Source organism: Balaenoptera acutorostrata, chromosome 1, assembly GCF_949987535.1.
Source record: "Balaenoptera acutorostrata chromosome 1, mBalAcu1.1, whole genome shotgun sequence".
In the NCBI taxonomy this organism is placed as follows: domain Eukaryota; kingdom Metazoa; phylum Chordata; class Mammalia; order Artiodactyla; family Balaenopteridae; genus Balaenoptera; species Balaenoptera acutorostrata.
Window position 1 is genome coordinate 85,854,771 of NC_080064.1, and position 20,789 is coordinate 85,875,559.

The 20,789-nt window shown below is 33.4% G+C and overlaps 1 protein-coding gene across 4 annotated transcripts in view; it reads left to right on the forward strand.

Annotated features, from left to right (window-relative positions):
• PTBP2 (polypyrimidine tract binding protein 2) overlaps positions 1-20,789 on the forward strand; it is an 80,898-nt gene that overhangs the window by 10,544 nt on the left and 49,565 nt on the right. For all 4 annotated transcript variants that reach the window (XM_057540617.1, XM_057540595.1, XM_057540600.1 and 1 more), the window contains exon 3: positions 10,982-11,057. In XM_057540617.1, the coding sequence (XP_057396600.1) occupies positions 10,982-11,057 (76 nt within the window). The remainder of the gene's footprint in view (positions 1-10,981; positions 11,058-20,789) is intronic.

A 20,789-nucleotide genomic window follows, 5' to 3' on the forward strand; every position in this document is an offset into this window, starting at 1 on the left:
AGATCAACACATTCAATAAATTGACATGCCTTTTAAATTTCTTTCAATTTAGAAATTCTCCTTTTGTCACTGTGAGGTTTTTCATAATTACATTTTATTTTTGAAGAAAACTGGTTGTTGGTCTTACAGAGTTGTCCATAGTTTGCATATACTGATTGTATTCTGATGTTATAATTATTATGTTGTCCATATATGTCAATTGGTAGATGGATCTACAGACCATCAGGTTCTCTTTCTGTTTTTAGTAATATTTTATAAGTGGTGATATGTTTTTCCATTAGAAGATATATGATACCTGATTTTTTTTTGCATATGTCTGTGATGTTTTTTCCAACAACATTCTTTGTAATTTTTTCTTCAATTTGTTTATGCTCAGCATAGTTTGCTCAATAAACATTTCTTTGTCAGTATTCTTAAAGGATATGTACAAAGAAGTATATCTTGAAAGTCCAATTAAATTTTCTGTAGTAGAAATATAGTATTAAAGTTGAACATAAATTGGCATTACTGATGGTGGACAAGAAATTTTTTTTCAATGAAGGGCTTGTCAGATTAAAAGCACGTGATTTAGAATTAACAGACTAGAGTTGGCCTCTAACATTGAACAAGGTAACCTCTGAGTTTCAGTTTTACAACTTTTAAAATGGGTTTAACAGGACCTACCTCAGAAGTTATGTTGAAGATTGAATAATATGTAAAAGATTTAGCCCAGAATGGCAGTAAGTGTTCAAATGATGGTGATGCTTGGTATTGTAGTTCTTTAATCTGTAAATCCTATTTAGAAGGAGCACTTTATTAGAAGTCAACTTTGAAGTTTTTATTTTTTGTCACTGATTTCTAGGAGTTTTTATATATTGTGGGTACTAAAGCTTTGTTAGTTATATATGGTACAGATAAACTCCTTCCTGTCTGTGGCTTGTTTTTTTTTGCATTGATGAGTAGAATAGGAAATTTTAACATTAAATTTACATTTTAGTTTTAAGAAATCTTAAATTCAAGGTTTTATACTATATAGTCTTCTGGATTTTATTTTGAAAATTTTTAAATTTAGATTTTCACATTTAGGGCCTCAGTTTACCTGTAATTTAATTTTTGTGTAGTGTGTTGTAAATGGTTAACAAATCTGGTACAAACTCAGTTGAATGGTTCATGTTTTTCCTACTGATCTGCAATGTTAGTTGTCAGGTTTCCATATATGTGTGAAACTTTCCCTGGGCTATCTCTTCTGTTTCATTGTCTATTACTGTCTTACTACCCAAATGTCTTAATTTAATGTGGCATCACAGTAAGTCTTGGAATCTTGGAGAGTGAATTTTGCAACTTCAAAATTGTCTTGGCATTTTCTTCACTGTATATATATTTTTAAGATCAGTTGGCTAAGTTCCATGAAGACTTTTCAGGTTTTGGTTATACTTGTACTAAATTTATAAGTTAATTAGAGAGTATTGTATTTGTGTTATCAAAAAAATAAGATGGCAGAGCTGGAGAGAACGGTGATATTTCTTTGAAGAATTTTCCCCTTCTCTATACTGTTTTAATTATAAAAGACATGCTTAATGCAGAAACTTAATGCTTTAGGCAAAAAGGAAAATAAATCATTGATAATTTTACCAAAGCTAATCAGCATTGTATGTACTTCCCATCGTTTTCCCTACATGTTAGAAGGATTTTTAAAAGCTTATGTGTAGGCATGAGGAAAGAGAGATGCTTCTTTGACAGTTTGATTTCTTCCAAAGTTATTGATTTATTCAGTACTTTTCTATTTCTCAGAATTTTATAGCATTTCTTAATTCTCCTTTTTTTAATTTTCATTAACATTACACATTCCTATTTTATCCTTTTTCTTTATTTTTCTTGTCAGAGACCTTATTTTACTGGTCTTTTCAAAGTACCAGCTTTTGTTAATTTTTTTGGTTTGTTTCATGATTCACTAATTTGTTTTTGTCTTTTTCTGCCCACACTAGATCTGTTTTACTGTATTATTATTTTTTGTCCACTTTAAATTACATCACTAACATGTTTATTTTCTTGTTTAAAAATGCATTCAAGATGAAGAAAGATCAATTGATAGTTTGGGCAGAAAGCTTTGACTTTGAGAGTTCCCTTTTTTCTTTTTCTTTTTTTAAGATTGAGGTGTAATTGATGTAAAAACATTGTTATTTTCAGGTGTACAACATGGTTTGATGTATGTATATATTGCAAAATGATTACCAGAGTAAGTTTAGTTAACATCCATCACCACACATAATTAAATTATTTTCCTTGTGATGGGAATTTCTAAGATTTATTCTCTGCAACTTTCAAATATACAGTATTGTTAACTATATTAGCATGCGGTACATTATACCGTCAGGAGTCATTTATGTCATAACTCCAAGTTTGTACCTTTTGACCACCACCTTCACTAATTCCTACCCCCCCTCGGTCCCCCCCCCCCCAAAAGGCCTGACTGTGCTTCTGTATACCACTGTTCTCTGTATCTGTGAGTTCAGTGTTTTGGGTTTTTGTTTGTTTTTTTAAGAATTTACATATAAATGAGATCATATGGTGTTTGTCTTTCTCTGACTTGTTTCACTTAGCCTAATGACCTCATTTGCATGTTGTTGCAAATGGTAGGATTTTCTTCTGTTTATAGTTGAATAGTATTTCATTGTCTAGATTAACCACATTTTTTTCATGCGTTGATGGAGACCTAGGTTGTTTCCATGTCTTGACTTGTAAATAGTGGTACAATGAATACAGGGTGCAGATATCTTTTATAGATAGTGATTTTATTTCTTTCGGGGAAATACTCAGGTGGTATTGTTGGATCATACAGTTGTACTTTCTAAAATTTTTTGAGGAACCTCCATACTGTTTTCCTTAGTGGGTACACCAATTTACATTCCCATCATCAGTGCACAAGTCTTCCTTTTTCTCCACATCCTCGACAGTGCTTGTTATTTCTTATCGTTTTGATAATATCCATTCTAACAGGTGTGAGGTGATATCTCATTGTGGTTTTGATTGGCATTTCCCTGATGATTAGTGATGTTGAGCACCTTTTCATGTTCCTGTTGGTCGTTCGTGTGTCTTTGGAAGAATGTCTATTTGTGTCTTCTGCTCATTCTTTAATCATACTGTTCATTTTTTCTGAGTAGTATGAGTTCTTTATTTTTGATACTAATTTTCTATATATGATTTGTAAATATTTTCTCCCATTCAGTAGGTTGCCTTTTCATCTTGTTGATGGGTTCCTTCACTCTGCAGAAGCTAAAAGTTTGATATAGTCCAAATTTATTTTTGCTTTTGGTGTCTTTGCCTTTGGTGTCAAAGCCAAAAAGTCATTGCTAAAACTGATGCCAGGGGGCTTAGTTATACTAAATCCTTAGTTTGATAAGGATTGCATTGAATCTGTAGATTGTTTTGGGTAGTGTGGACATTTTAACAGTATTCTTCCAGTCCATGAGCATGGAATATCTTTCCACTTATTTGTGTCTTCTTCAATGTGTTTCATCAACGTGTTATATCTTTTTCACTTTTTTAAGCTTTGTGAAAGCTTCAAGGTATACAAAAGTAGGGTGAATGGTATAATAATATATTTTCTTTGTCTTCCTGTGGGAGAATATTAAAGCAAATCTCAGTGATTATTTTATATCATTCCTAAATACTTCAATGTGTATCTCTAATAGATAATAATCTCTTAAAGATGACATTTATATCATCACACCTAATAAAATTTTAAACAAGTTTTTCCTTTTTTATTGAAGTATAGTTGACATACAATATTATGTTAGTTTCAGGTGTATAACATAATGATTCAAAATTTACATACATTACAGATTGATCACCATAACCATCTGTCACTGTAAAAAATTGTAATATTATTAATTATACTCCCCAAGCTGTACATTACATCCCAGTAACTTATTTATTTTATAACTGGAAGTTTGTATCACTTAATCCCCTTCACTTATTTTGCCCAATCCCACCCCATCACTAAAATAATTTCTTAATATCATCTAATGTCTAACAGTAGTCAAAATTTCCCAGTCACTTTAAAGAAGTCTTTCATATTTTCTTTTTGAATCAGGGATCAAGGAAAGTCAACATGTTGATTTGGTTCTTTTAAGTCTATTTATAAGTCAGTTTTCCTTCTCCCTCCCTCTTTCTTGATTTTTTTTGTTAGAGAAACTGGGTCATCTATTCTGCACAATTTTCAGAAAAATATAATTTTGCTGATTATACCTCCATGTTGTCATTTTGTGTGTTTCTCATGTCTTGTATTTCCTGTGTACTTGTAGTTAGATGAGGCTTGATCAGATTCAGATTCAGGCTTGATCAGATTCAGGTTTAATTTTTAGCAAGAATATTTTATAAATGTATATATCTGTAATTTCTAATGTATCACACCAGGAGGAACATGTCTAGTTACCTCTTTGTGATGTTTTATCAGTAGGTTCAGGTGTCCTCAGCTTGATGCATCCAGTATAGAGTGCTCTATCATCCTTTCACCTAGTGGGCTTTAGTAGCTAATAATTGAGTAATTTCATTGGGTAGTGCAAAAATGGTGATATTATTTTTTTTCTCTTGCATATATTTTAAAATATTTTTCTGTTAGGAAGATCTTTTTTCATCAAATACTTGGTCATACTGAAACACCCTTATTTAAAAAAAGCAGGGTAGATTTTCAGTTAAAAATTTTTTCCTCATGAGCTGGTAACTCCAGTAACTCCAATGTAATGTGAGTTCTTTAGCGTTGATGTTAGGTCGTTGTGAAGGCAAGGATTTTTATGTTTATTCCAGTCTTATTGCAATGATCATTCCTTTAAAAATGTTTAAATTTTCTCATCTTGGGCCAGCAGCAGCTCATAATACTGGTAATTTTGATACTTAACCTAAAGTATCATTTCTTTCTCCAAAACTTCAATTAGCCATTTCTTTAAAAAGAATGGTCCTTTGGTGAGACCTGGTCCTTAGAGACCACAGTAATGTGGGTGCAGAGGTGCCAGTTGCTTTTAGGTTGTTATTGTTTCAAGATGTTTTCAATTCACAAAGCTAACAAAATTTTTTTGAGACATATATTTGAACTCATTTATTTACAATTCGTATGTAATTTTACAGTTTTTCCTCTTCCAGTTTTTTGTTTGTATCTCTTGTATGTTGTAAACTCTTGCTTGCTAATGTTAACATAATTGCATATATACTAGTTTCTTTAAAAAGCAACATCTGTGTTAACATTAACATTGTAATACAGTTTTAAGATGTTTGCAGTTATTTTTGTCCTTAAAGTGTATTTCGCAAAGAATGTATAGTATAATCACAGAATTTTAAAATCTATTGAGATAATTCTGTGTGCAGTTCTACCACCAAGCTAATAGTTAGGTTTTTTTGTTACATTTTGGTTTTCATTTTTAGGCAGTATTTTTCATGTTGAATAAATTTTCCAAAGTCAAAACTACAAAACAAACTACATTCATAGATGTCTAGTCTTTCACTTCTGTCTACTCTACTTTGTTTTTTCTATCCCCTTATAGGTATCTGTTTTCACTAGTTTTTGGTTTATTCTTTTATTTAATAGAAGTAAGTGTGAATTTCTTTTTACGTGCTCGCTCCCTCCACCTTAGAGAAAAGGTAGCACAGAATATACAGGGTTTAATATCTTACCTTTTTTACTTAATGAGAAATACACTCTGGAAATCATTCCGTGGCTATATATGGACAATCTTCTCATTTCTTTATACCACTGTATAGAAAGTATGCAAGTACCTCAGTTCCCCATAGCCATAGTATAGTATGTTGTCAAATGCTTGGGGTTTTGCCAGTCTGAGAGGTGAAATGGCATCTAAATCTAGTATTAATTTGAATTTGTTTTTACTGTGAGCAAGATGAAACAACTTTTCTGTTTAAGGATAATTTCCATTTCGTGTGTGCTGAAAACTAATCTTATCTCTTGCCTATTTTTTTATGAGTAACTGGTCTTTCTTTCTAAATTTTCATAGGAATCTGTGTTTGAAGTTTAAATTCCCTCTTTGGCTCAGGTTTTTAGGAACAGTTTCAAAATTTTATCTGAATAAACTATAATTGGATTTTGTTCTGTTTTTCTTTTCTCTCTTAATTTCATTAAAATGTTTATTGTGTTTGACCAGATATTATGATCTGTACGATTTCTTCTCTATGGAACTTACTGAGGTATTCATTACATAGTATGTGATCCACTTTTGTGACTTATATACTCATATATAAACATAAAAATATTTTCTTCTGAAAAATGTAAAAGTCTTATCTGTTGCGTTTGTCTCTAATTCATCAGAAAAAAATTTAATTCATTTATTGTATGAGGTGGGGATCCAATTTCATTTTTCTTGTCTTTTTTACTCTTATACAGATAGCCAGTTAAAATATGCAGTGTCATTTTTTTTTTCACATTACAGATGTATATATTTTAGGGTAAAGGCTAAGCCACTATAACAAAATGGAAATGCAGAACATAGTGGTGTAAATAACCTAGAAGCCGATTTTTCATAAGTGAAAGTCCTGCAGTTGTAAGAAAATGGTATCAGTATGCTCCATGAGGTTATTCACTGGGCTAAGTTTTTTTCATCTGGTTGCTTCAGTTTTTCCCTGAGCTTTTATTCTTGTCTGCATGACCTAATGATACATAATTATGCTTTTTTTTGTTTTCCTTACCTAATTCTCATCCAAAGTTTGTCTATTCTGTTGTCTTGTTTTCAAAAAATCAAATTTTGGTTTTATTGATCCTCTTCAGTGTGTTATTATATGTATTTCATATTTTTATTGGTTGTATGAGTTTGTGCTTTCACAGCTTTTAGCAGGTAGGTAGCACTCAGTCCACCTCCTTTGTAGCACCTTTGTGTTCGTGGAGGCCAGAAATACATGAGTGAGAACCTTTCTTTCTCTCTGAGAATCTAATTTTCCTCAGGAACTTGATATTCACATCCTTGTCGCATGTGTTTCTGTCCTGGTTCTCTCTTCTCCAGAGGAGAAAGTTGTTGGGCTAGTCTCAGTCCTGAAACCTGTCAGAGCCCAAGGACTGTGATAAGATGTTATCTCTGTTTTTCAAATGAGGAAGTTAAGGTTTAGAACAGGTAAGTAATTTACCAGTGACATAGTAGGTGGAAGCTGAACTACAGAATCCTTTTTCTTAATGCCATATGGCATAGTTGTCATAGAAACAAAGAGAACTAGGTTAATTCACCACATCAATCGACTAAAGAAGAAAAATCATATGATATCACTAGATGAGGAAAAAACATTTGACAGAATTCAGCACCCATTCATGATAAAAAGTCTCACTAAACTAGAACAGAGGGGAACTTCCTCAACTTGACAAAGAACATCTACCAAAAAACCCTACAGCTAACATCATATTAATGGTGAGAAACTCAACACTTTCTCATGAAGATCAAGTGCAAGGCAAGGATGTCCCTTCTCACCACTTCTTTTCAACATCCTCCTGGAATTCCTTGCTGATGCAGTAAGGCAAGAAAAGGAAATTAAAGGTATACAGATTGAGAAGGAAGGTATAAAACTTGTTGGCAGATGACAAGATAGTCTATGTACAACATCCAAAAGAATTGACTAAAAATTTCATGGAACTGATAAGTAGTTATTGCAGGATTGCAGGGTACAAGGTTAATATATTAATAGGAAAGTCGATGGTTTTCCTATATACCAATGGTGAGCAAGTGCAATTTGAAATTAAAAATAAAATACAGTTTACATTAGCACCCCCAAAATTGAAAATCTTAAGTACAAATCTAACAAAATATATATAAGATCTACATGAGGAAAACTACAAAACTTTGATAAATGAAACCAAAGAACCAAGTAAGTGTGGATAGATATTCCACGTTCATGGATAGGAAGACTCAGTATTGTCAAGATGTCAGTTCTTCTGAAATTGATATATAGATTCAGTGCAATCCCAATCAAAATTCCAGCAAGTAGTTATATGGATGTCAACAAACTGATTCTGAAATTTATATGGAGAAGCAAAAGACCCAGATAGCCAACAGTATTGAAGGAGAATAGCAAAGTTGGAGGATTGATGCTACTCAACTTCAAGATTTAGTATGAAGCTACAGTGATCATGACAGTGTGGTTTTGGTGAAAGAACAGACAGGTTGATCAGTGAAACAGAATAGAGAGCCCAGAATAGAGCCCCCCCCCCCATAAATATAGTCAACTTATTTTTGACAAAGGAGCAAAGGTAGTCTCTCCAACAAGTGCTACTGGAACAGCTGAACATACATGTACAGAAGAATGAATTGAGACACAGATGCTACACTTTTCACAAAAATTAACTCAAAATGGATCGTAGACCTAAATATAAAATGTAGAACTATAAAACTCTTAGAAGATAAGGTAAGAGAAGATCTAGATGAGTTGGGTATAAAGATGTATTTTTAGGTACCACACCAAAGACATAATCCATGAAAAAAATAATTGATAAGCTGGACTTTTGCAAAAGATACATGTGATAAAGGGCCGTTATCCAAAATATACAAAAAACTTTTAAACTCAGCAATAAGAAAACAACTCGATTAGGAAATAGACCAAAGAACTTAACAGACATCTCACCACAGAAGATATACAGATAGCAAATAAGTATATGAAAAGATACTTCATATCATATGTCATTAAGGAAATGCAAACTGAAATAACAGTGAAATACTGTTACACTGTCAGAATAGCCAAAGTCTGGAACACTGGAAACCATAAATGCTGGCAAGGATGTGGAGTGTCAGGAATTCTCATACATTCCTGGTGGGAATGCAAAATTATATAGTCACTTTGGAAAACAGTTTGGCTGTTCTTACAAAACTGACCATACTCGTACCGTACGATCCAGCAACTCCTTGGTATTTATTCAAAGGAGTTGAAAACTTACGTATACACCGAAACCTGCACGTGGATCTTAATAGCAGCTTTATTCATAATAGCCAAAACATGGAAGCAACCAAGATGTCCTTCAGTAGGTGAATGGATTAATAAACTGTGGTATGTCCCAACAATGGGGTATTTATCAGCAGTAAAACAAAATGAGTTATCAAGCCATGAAAAGGCATGAAGGGTACGTGGTACCATAAATGCAAATTACTAAATGAAAGAAGCCAATTGAGAATGGTACATACTATGTGATTCCAGCTATATTCTGAAAAAGGCAAAACTGAGGAGACAACAAACAAGATCAGGGGTTGGGAGGAGTTTGGATGAATAGGCAGAGCACAGAGGATTTTTAAGGTAGTGAAGATACTGTGTGTGATGTTATAATGACGGATATGTCATTACACATTTGTCCAGACCCTTAGGTATTAAAATGTACAGTATTAAACCCTTAGGTAAACTGAAGTTTGGATGATTATGATGTGTCAAAATAGGTTCATCCTTGGTGATAAATGTACCAGTCTGGTGGAGGATGTTGATAATGGGGGAGGCTATGCATCTTTGGTGGCAGGGGGTATATGGGAAATCTGTTCCTTCTCAATTTTATTTTAAACCTAAAAGTGTTCGAAAAAATTAAAAAAACAACAACTAGGAAACATTTTTGTTGTTGATAGTGAACCAGTAATGGATGTCAGCAGTTCTTAAACTTCAGCATGCTTCAGAACCATCTGAAAGGCTTGTTAAAACTCAGGTTGTTGGATCCTGTCTCCATTGTTCTGTTCAGTACGTCTAGGATGGATCTGAGAACATATGTTGCTAAGGAAATTTCCAGGTCTAATGCTGCTCTAGGGACCACACTTTAAGGATCTCTAAAGTATCTAATTCTATATATCATATCATGTCCTTATAAAACAATGCCATGCTGAATCTTCCATACTTTGATTAAAAAATTAAATACGATGTAAATATGGTATTAATGTGACTTGATACTATGTTTTTATTTTCCTCATGCTTGTATTTCTGTGAACTTGACGCTAACAAGTAGAAAGCTTTTAAAAAAGGGGATGACATATAAATATTTGTTCATCACTGTGATACTTATTATAATACAGCTTATTAAAGTATGAGTTTAACACAAATTAACATAAATTTTATGGTTAATTCGGATTGTTTTGGACTTTCTAAATTGCTTTGGTAAATTATCTCCTTTGTACATTTTTTTCCACTTTGGTGGTTGCATTCAACTTTGTCCTGATTGTCTAAATCAGCTAGTGTTGATTTAGTTATTTTAAATATTAATTACCCATGTATGTAAGTATACACATACTTAAAATATGCAAAACAGTTGACTTAGCTTTTTTAAATATTAGTCTGGTCACACATACTTTTGTATGTACACACATTTTTAAAATAGTTGAAACAACATTGGTTGGTTTGAACAACTGTGCAGTTCTGGAAACATACGATTTATAACCTTTTCTTTAAAGGATTTAAAGACATGATTCAATCTCTTTATATTGGCAGAAGGAAATTTCTCATTCCATAGATTTTTGCCTTTGTTTACAGTGTTCTAGCCATTGGAATATATACCTAATTGTTTAATTTTAATGATTATGAAAATGAATTGTCCAGCTCATGTAAATGAGTTGTCCAGCTCACCAGTGTGAAGTTCTCATTTTCTAAAGACCTGAGTTATCTGGATGAGTAAAGGGCTGTGAGGCTGAAGGATTCACAGAGTGTCTGTGAGAAAGTCCAGCTGCTGTGGCATTAGTTTGTTTATTTAAAAAAATGATGTAGTTCTCCAAGGCTTCTGATTATGAAACCTAATCAGTTTTCCTATTTATTGTCTGTTGGACTTGGGTGAATGGAAGGAAGGAAACACTGTTGGCTTTGTGGAAAAGGAAGAGATGGATAGGAGAGTGGAGTTAACTTATTATTTTAGGGATTAAATTTTTTATTCCCAGTAGTGTAACACCTGACATTTGGTTTTCAGTGACACTGTTTGAAAAGTTACCAGATAAGTGACAAGACTTTCAGATTAATAATTTTAAATGTAAAGGGGTCTTATGCTAATTTGTTCTTGTTTTAACAGAGAGGATCTGACGAACTACTCTCAGGCAGTGTTCTCAGTAGTCCAAACTCTAACATGAGCAGCATGGTGGTTACAGGTAAGTGTTAACTCTCTTAACAGTCTCATTATTTGACATTTCGCAGAGCAGAATGTTAAAACAAAAGTTTAGTGTGTTTTACCAGAATAGCCTTTATTTTTAAATACTCTGTGTTGAAACAGTTTAGAGAAATTTTACTATAGTATGTATGTGTCAAGTGCAGAAACCTGAAGTGGGTGATTTGTGGGCAAGTAACTAAATCTGATTGCTTTTTTTTTAAAAATCACAAAAATGTAACCTTTTTTTCTTTCATGTTACAAGTTTCCTCACTCTCACTCCTTTTGTACTTTTGTGCTTAGCTTTTATTGTGTCATAAAATATTTTTATTTTAAGTATTTTTTCTTTATCCCACAAATCCTAAAGGCCAAACTGTAAAAAAAAAAAAAAAAATACCATAAGATTCAGTTGCATAGCTGTTTTTTTAATGTGCTTTAAATCTTTTTTCTGTGTGGTAACAGTATTTTTAACTCTTTGGATTGGTTTCCTTTATTTATTTACTTGGAAATATAAAATGATTTATGTAATCTTCATAGTTAGGGTGTTTAAGCTTTATACGTTTGAAACATTACTATTGGTTGTTTGTAATGTCTGTCTATAAATAAATATAGACTAATTTTTAGAGCTTAGTTTTATGGCCAGTGGAGCAAATTTGAATCTGATGATGAGTGAATTAGTTTGCCTTATAACCCTACATTTTATATTATTACCTAAAGCCAAAGTTTCTTTTTTCTAAACCCTTTTCTGAATTAGTTGTTTGAGGAATGATATTGGGCAATATAAAGATTGTAAAAGAATGGAAGCATTTTGATTTCCTTCAGGTAGCCATGCTTGTGTATATGTACACCTCAGTGCACATGTACACATCCCTGACAATTAAGTAAAAATTATAATGAAGTATTTTTCAAATATAGTTATAATGATGTTAAGATGAATTTTTCTGCACATCATCATTACTGAGTTTTCCATGTCATGATTACAAAGCAAAATCACTAGGCCATGATTTTGATAGTCAAGGTACCATGTACAAATAATTGAACAAACAGGCTCAAATGTCTGTATCTCTGCTTTGCCAGTTTCATGTTTTTTGAAGTAGTACATTTAATGATTGATAATGGAAATGTTTTTTAAATTAATATGTAGGGCTATGACAGAGTACTGGTAGCAGCCTTTCCTTCTTTCCATCTTTCCCCAAAATCAAAAACTACAAAACTGAATAAAATATATGGGACACCTGTTGTCTGGAATTGATGAGTAAATAGTACAAGATAATGAAACCTGAGATAAGGGAAACATATGAAGTGAGTCTCATGAATACTTTGGCTTTTCTGCTTTGGGGTACCCTACTGTTGTAGCATATGGAGGTGGAGCTGAAGTAAAGCATGGAGGTCTCACTGTGCTGAAGAGACTTAAGATTGGAATTCAAAGCTGCTGAGACATTTGGGATTTATGGAGAAGGATCCTGAAAAAGGAACTTGTCCAGGGGTTTGGGCATAGGTTGGAGGGCAGAATTTGGTGTGGGGATTCTTACTTAATTCAGAATTTTGAATAATGGCTGGGCTGCATATATGCAGGTTGAGACTCTCCTGGTCTATCAGAAATGACCAACTGTGGGTCAGAGCTAGAATGGTGATTCCATAGGTTGTGCAGTGCTCTGAGACATTGGAGTTCTGGGTAGTTAGAATGCGTATGTCTTGCAGATTACTTCAGACATTCTGTTTAGACTGCAAAAAGCTCAGGCCGTAAGAGAAAGGATCATACACTATAGTAAGTGACAGCCGTAAGACTAAGTTAAGAAACTCTGATAGTCCAGCCTGACAAGACATGAAGGAGTCACCAGTAATTGAATTGCCTGCCTAAATAAAACAACATGCCCTAAGGAAGACAACATGATTCAGTCTTCCCACAGCTATCATCCACAATATCCTGCATACCATCAAATTTTACGAATCTTGTGAAGAAGCATTCAATAAGAATAGACCTCAAAATGACCTTGATATTGGAATTAGCAGACAAGGACTATAAATATTATTAAAGCTATAAAAGAAAATATTGAAATAATGAACATGGAAGAATGTGTTGAGAAAAGAACTATAAAGAAAGCATATAGAAATGCTCTAATTGAAAAATACAAAATTTGGAATGAAAAATTCACTGGTTGAGACTAACAGCAGTTTGAAGACAACTGAAGAAAGGTTAATGAACTTGAATACAGATTGATAGAAATTACTCAGTCTTCCAGAGAGAGTAAAAGTATATCTTTGGGGCGATCAAGCAGTCTAACATATGTGTAATTGCAGTTTCAGAGAGGGAGTAAAGAGAATGGTACCAAATATTTACGTAATTGAAGGAGTAATAGTTGAAAACTTCTAAAATTCGAAGAAAACTGTCAGGTAGGATAAGTAAAAAACATACCAAGGCACACAATAATCAAAATATTGAAAACTAATAATAAAGAGAAAATCTTATAAGCAAGCAAGAAAAAGATATCTCACGGGAGACTAACATTAAAAGAAAAAAAAAAGTTCTTTAGGCTGAATGGAATAGCACTAGACAAAAACTTGGATCTGCAGGAGATAACAACGAGTACCAGGATTGGTAAATAAATGTGTGAAAATTAAAAAAATCTATCTCTTTTACTCCTTTAAACTTCTTTGAAAGACTGTTTAGGTATACAGAAACCCTTTTAATTATGTGGTTCATTCTGTACATAGATGTTTATATGACAGTGATTAGCACAAAGTGAATATAAATGGAATTTTACAGTTTAAGGTTTTATATTTTACATGAAGTGATAGAGTATTAACTCTTATGTAAGAATATACTGGTAAATTAAGGTTGCATATTGAAACAATGTCTTTAAAAAGGTAGAAAGACATATTCAAAAGCAAATAGAAAGTTGGAGGGCTGACTCCTGCTTTTAAAAGTTACTGTAAACCTGGGCTTCCCTGGTGGCGCAGTGGTTTGGAGTCTGCCTGCCAATGCAGGGGACACGGGTTCGAGCCCTGGTCTGGGAAGATCCCACATGCCGCGGAGCAACTAGGCCCGCGAGCCACAGCTGCTGAGCCTGCGCGTCTGGAGCCTGTGCTCCCAACAAGAGAGGCCGCGATAGTGAGAGAGGCCCACGCACCGCGATGAAGAGTGGCCCATGAAGAGTGGCCCCCGCTTGACGCAACTAGAGAAAGCCCTCGCACAGAAACGAAGACCCAACACAGCCAAAATAAATAAATAAATAAATTAAAAAAAAAAAAAAAAAAAAGTTACTGTAAACCTTACACTAACCAAAACAAAGTCGTATTAGCATAAAGAAAGATAAATAGATCAATGGAACAGAATAGAGAGTCTGGAAATAAAGCCACACAGTTATGGACAACTGGTTTTTGACAAAGGCACAAAGGCAATTCAGTGGAGGAAAAAAATAGATTTTTCAGCAAAGGATTCTGTAACAATAGGCTATCCATATGCTACCAACAACAGCAGCAACAAGCTGTTGATACTTGGATCTATACTTCACACAAAAATGAGCTCCAAATGGACTTTGATGTAAATGTAGAACCTAAAAATTATAAGACTTCTAGAAGAAAGCATAGTAGAAAATCTTTGTGACCTTGGGTTATGCAGAGATTTCTTTAATGGGGTCATAGATTGACCCCAAAAGCACAATCTATGAAAGAACAAATGGGACTTCATTAGTTTTAAAAACTTACATTATTCAAAAGACATTGTTAAGAGAATGAAAAGATAAGCCATAGAGCGGCAGACATCTTTACAAAGATGGCTGATATATATACATATATATATATAGCTGATAAAGGATTTTTATCCAGAATATATATAAATTCAGACTACGTATATAAACTCTAAAACTCAACAATAATGCAGCAAACAACCCAATTTGATAAATTGGCAAAAGTAATTGAATTGGTCAGCAAAAAACATATACAGATGGCAAGTAAGCACATGAAAAAGATGTTCAGCATCATTTGTTGTTAGAGAAATGCAAAGTGAGATAACATTACACATCTCTGCAACAGCTAAAATTTAAAAGATTGATCATACTAAGTGTTGGAAAGGATGTGGGGGAACTGTAACACTCATATACTGTTGATGGGAAAGTAAAATTATAGAACTACTTTGGAAAACAATTTAGCTAAACATTTACTGTATGATCCAGCTATTTGTTTCCTAGGTGCTTACCCAAGGAAAATGAAAGCATATACTCATTAAAACTGTCATATGAATGTTCATAGTAGCTTTATTCGTAATATCTAAAATCCAGAACAACCCAAGTGTCCATCAGCAGATGAATATATAAAAAGATAGCTCTTTTGGTATTGAATTCCATTGCATACAGTGAAATACTGCTTGGCCATATAGAGTGACCTATGTTACATGCAGCAGCAGGGATAAATCTCTTAAATAATTATGATCTGTGAAAGACAGGGAAAAAAAAAGAGTATGTCCGGTATGAGTCTATTTATATAAAACTTTAGGAGATGCATATTAAAGCAAATTGGTGGTTGCTTGGAATTTAGAGGTGGGTAGAGCAAGGGAGAGGGTTGTAAAGGGCATAAGGAAATTTGAGGGTGATGGATATGTATATTCCCTTATGCTGAAGGTTTCACAGATGTAAATATATGTCAAAACTTGTTAGATTATAACTTCATAGGCAGCTTATTTTATGTGAATTGTACCTCAAAAAGATTATTTAAAAAGAAAAGTCCATAGAGGAATTAAAATGGAATACTATCAAATATAGCAAGAGAAGAACAACAAAACACTGGACAGTTAGAAAATAAAGAGAGATAGATGTTAAACCCAGTCATAAACGTAAATGTAAATTGGTTAAACTAACATAGTTTAGTCCAGTAACCACTAGTTTTGTGAGACTGTGGAGCATGTGGAATGTGACTACTCCTAATTAAGATGTAAATGGGTGTGTGTGTTGTTCAAAGACGTACCAAAAAAAATACGCAAAATAATCTCATTTTTAAAAATACTGATTTAAATGTTGATATGGTAATATTTCAGATATATTGGGTTAAAATATATTATTAAAATTAATTTATTGGCAACTATATGCCAATAATGTGGACAACCTGGAAGAAATGGACAAATTCTTAGAAAAGTACAACCTTCTGAGACTGAACCAGGAAGAAATAGAAAATATAAACAGACTAGTCATAAGCACTGAAATTGAAACTGTGATTAAAAATCTTCCAACACACAGAAGTCCAGGACCAGATGGCTTCACAGGTGAATTTTATCAAACATTTAGGAAAGAGCTAACACCCATCCTTCTCAAACTCTTCCAAAAAATTGCAGAGGAAGGAACACTCCCAAACTCATTCTATGAGGCCACCATCACCCTGATACCAAAACCAGACAAAGATACTACAAAAAAAGATTACAGACCAATGTAACTGATGAACATAGATGCAAAAATCCTCAACAAAATACTAGCAAATAGAATCCAACAACACATTAAAAGGATCATACACCATGATCAAGTGGGATTTATGCCAGGGATGCAGGGATTCTTCAATATACGCAAATCAATCAATGTGATAAACCGTATTACCAAATTGAAGGAGAAAAACCATATGATCATCTCAATAGATGCAGAAAAAGCTTTTGACAAAATTCAACACCATTTGTGGTAAAAACTCTCCAGAAAGTTGGCATAGAGGGAACCTAATATAATAAAGGCCATATACCACAAATCCACAGCAAACATCATTCTCAATGGTGAAAAACTGAAAGCGTTTCCTCTAAGATCAGGAACAAGACAAGGATGTCCACTTTCTCCACTATTATTCAACATAGTTTTGGAAGTCCTAGCCACGACAATCAGAGAAGAAAAAGAAACAAAAGGAATCCTAATTGGAAAAGAAGAAGTAAAGCTGTCACTGTTTGCAGATGACATGATACTATACATAGAGAATCCTAAAGATGCCACCAGAAAACTACTAGAGCTAATCAATGAATTTGGTAAAGTTGCAGGATACAAAATTAAAGCACAGAAATCTCTTGCATTCCTATGCACTAACAAAGAAACATCAGAAAGAGAAATGAAGGAAACAATCCCATTCACCATTGTAACAAAAAGAATAACATACCTAGGAATAAACCTATCTAAGGAGGTAAAAGACCTGTACTTAGAAAACTATAAGACACTGATGAAAGAAATCAAAGATGACAAACAGATGGAGAGATATACCATGTTCTTGGATTAGAAGAATCAATATTGTGAAAATGACTGTACTGCCCAAAGCAATCTACAGATTCAATGCAATCCCTATCAAATTACCAATGGCATTTTTTACAGAACTAGAACAAAAAATCTTAAAATTTCTATGGAGACACAGAAGACCCTGAATAGCCAAAGGAGTCTTGAGGGAACAAAAGGGAGCTGGAGGAATCAGACTCCCTGACTTCAGACTAGACTACAAAGCTACAATAATCAAGACAATATGGTACTGGCACAAAAACAGAAATATAGATCAGTGGAACAAGATAGAAAGCCCAGAGATAAACCCACACACCTATGGTCAGCTAATCTATGACAAAGGAGGCAAGGATATACAGTGGAGAAAAGACAGCATCTTCAATAAGTGGTGCTGGGAAAACTGGACAGCTGCATGTAAAAGAATGAAATTAGAACACTCCCTAACACCATACACAAAAAAATAAACTCAAAATGGATTAGAGACCTAAATGTAAGGCCGGACACTATAAAACTCTTAGAGGAAAACATAGGAAGAACACTCTTTGACATAAATCAAAGCAAGATCTTCTTTGATCCATCTCCTAGAGTAATGGAAATAAAAACCAGAATAAACAAATGGGACCTAATGAAACTTAAAAGCTTTTGCAAAGCAAAGGAAGCTACAAACAAGATGAAAAGACAACCCTCAGAATGGGAGAAAATATTTGCAAATGAATCAATGGACAAAGGATTAATCTCCGAAATATGTGAACAGCTTAAGCAGCTCAATATTAGAAAAACAAACAACCCAATCAAAAAATGGACAGAAGACCTAAATAGACATTCTCCAAAGAAGACATACAGATGGCCAAGAGGCATATGAAAAGCTGCTCAGCATCACTAATTATTAGAGAAATGCAAATCAAAGCTACAGTGAGGTATCACCTCACACCAGTTAGAATGGGCATCATCAGAAAATCTACAAACAGCAAATGCTGGAGAGGGTGTGGAGAAAAGGGTACCCTCTTGCACTGTTGGTGGGAATGTAAATTGATACAGCCACTATGGAGAACAGTATGGAGGTTCCTTAAAAAACTAAAAACAGAATTACCATATGACCCAGCAATCCCACTACTGGGCGTATATCCAGAGAAAACCATAATTCAGAAAGACACATGCACTGCAGTGTTCACTGCAGCACTATTTTACAATACCAGGTCATGGAAGCAACCTAAATGCCCATCGACAGACGAATGGATAAAGAAGTTGTGGTACATATATACAATGGTGTGTTACTCAGCCATAAAAAGGAACGAAATTGGGTCATTTGTAGAGACGTGGATGGATCTAGAGACTGTCATGCAGAGTGAAGTAAGTCAGGAAGCGAAAAACAAATATCGTATATTAACGCATTTGCAGGGCAGAAATAGAGACACAGATGTAGAGAACAAATGTATGGACAACAAGGGGAGAAAGTGGTGGAGTGGTGGTGGTGGGATGAATTGGGAGATTGGGATTGACATGTATACACTAATATGTATAAAATAGATAACTAATAAGAACCTGAAATTCAAAAATTCAAAAAAAAATAAATTTCACTCCCTTTTACTTTTTGATGTGGTTACTAGAATACCTAAAATTTATGTGGCTTGTAGTATGTTTCTTTTGGACATTCGTAGTCTAAGAAGTCCAATTAAAAGGCAAAGAAGATCATACTGGATTAAAAAGTAAGACCTAACTACGCTGTCTACTGCTGTAGTCAGGTTGAAGTATACAGAGACACAAGTTGAAAGTAAAAGGGATGGAAAATAATATTTCATGCAAACAGTAAGCACAAGAAAGTTGATGTGATTGTATTAACATCAGATGAAGTAGAATTCAAGACAAGGAGTATTATCGGGTATAAAAAGGCATATTTCTTAGGGTCGAAAGAGTCAATATATTGGAAAATATAACATTCCTTTATTTGTATATTAGTAATAACAGTTTCAAAGTACATTTTAAAAAATGACAAAATTAAAAGAGAAGCAGAGAAGTCTACAATTTTAAATTTACAATTGGCTATTTTCATATTCCTCATAGTAATCAATAGGACAAATTGATCTTAAAAAAACAATGCGTAGAGGATTTGAACAATGCTGTCAGCTTGGCTTAACTCACATTTACAAGACATCCAATAACTGCAGAATAGCCTTTTAAATGTACATAGGATATTCAACATGATGTTAAAATAACTGACAATAAATTTCAAATGATTGAAGCTCATATAGTACTGATTGTAGTGGGATTTACAGAAATCTAGGAAATTACCAAGTATTTAGAAATTTACACAATTCTGAAAAGCACATGAATCACAGAAAACATAAAGGGCATATTTTTGAATGAAAATACATCATATTTTAATCGTACTTCAAATGAAAATACATCTATATTTTCTTGGAATATAGAAGAAAATATAGAAGTATTTTCCCCACATGAAGTGCATGGGGGGAAAATAGTTCTATGCCTATATTAGTACTTATCTACCTACATTGGAAAATATCTGTCGTAGAAAAAAAGAAAGATTTAAAATTTCTGTCAAGAAAGAAAAAGAAAACATAAATTACCAGAATCAGGAATGAAAGTGGAGATATCACTACAGATCCTACACAGTGTAATAGGACAAAGACAGTATCACAGGCATTGGAAATGCTGATAAATTCAGCAACTTAAGTGAAATAGACTAACTCCTTTATAAATCTAGTGAACCAAAACTGATATAATAGATTACCTCTATATTATAATATTATAAGTATGGATTACCTTTATCTCTATTATCAAAATTGAATTTTTAATAATAAAAAACATCTTTTCACAGAGATTACTCAGGCATAGGTGATTTCACTCGTAGGTGGTTTTCACTTGTAGGTGGTTTTACTCAGGCATGGGCAGTTTCACTGTTGAATTTTATGAAACTTAAAAGTAAGAAATAATAGCCGTCTTTTAACCTTTTTTAGAAAAAGAGAAGGGGGATACTCCCTAATTCACTGTATGAAGCTACCAAAACCAAAATCTAACAAAGATAATATAAGAAATCAGGATTTCACACTAATATTTTTCATTAACATAAATGCAGACATTCTTAACAGGATATTAGCAAATCACTTTCAGCAGTATGTAAAAGGTAATTCATGATGACTAATTGAGGCTTACCTCTTGATTGTAAGGTTTAACAGTGGAAAAGGAATTCAGTGTAATTTATCTCAATAGAATAATGGAGGAAAAAAATGATCATGTTAATATAAGCAGAAAAGGCATTTGACAAAAATACAGCATCCATTCATGATAAAAAGTTCTCAGAAAACTAATATGTAAAAGAGGAACTTCTACAGGGTAGACAAGGGGCATCTACTAAGAGCCTACAATAAGTTTCATTCATAATGGTGAAATATTGAATGTTTTCTTCTTTTTTTTCACTTTAAATTCAATTTTATTAAGGTATAATTTCCATACAATAAACTGCATCCATTTAAATTGTACAGTCAGAT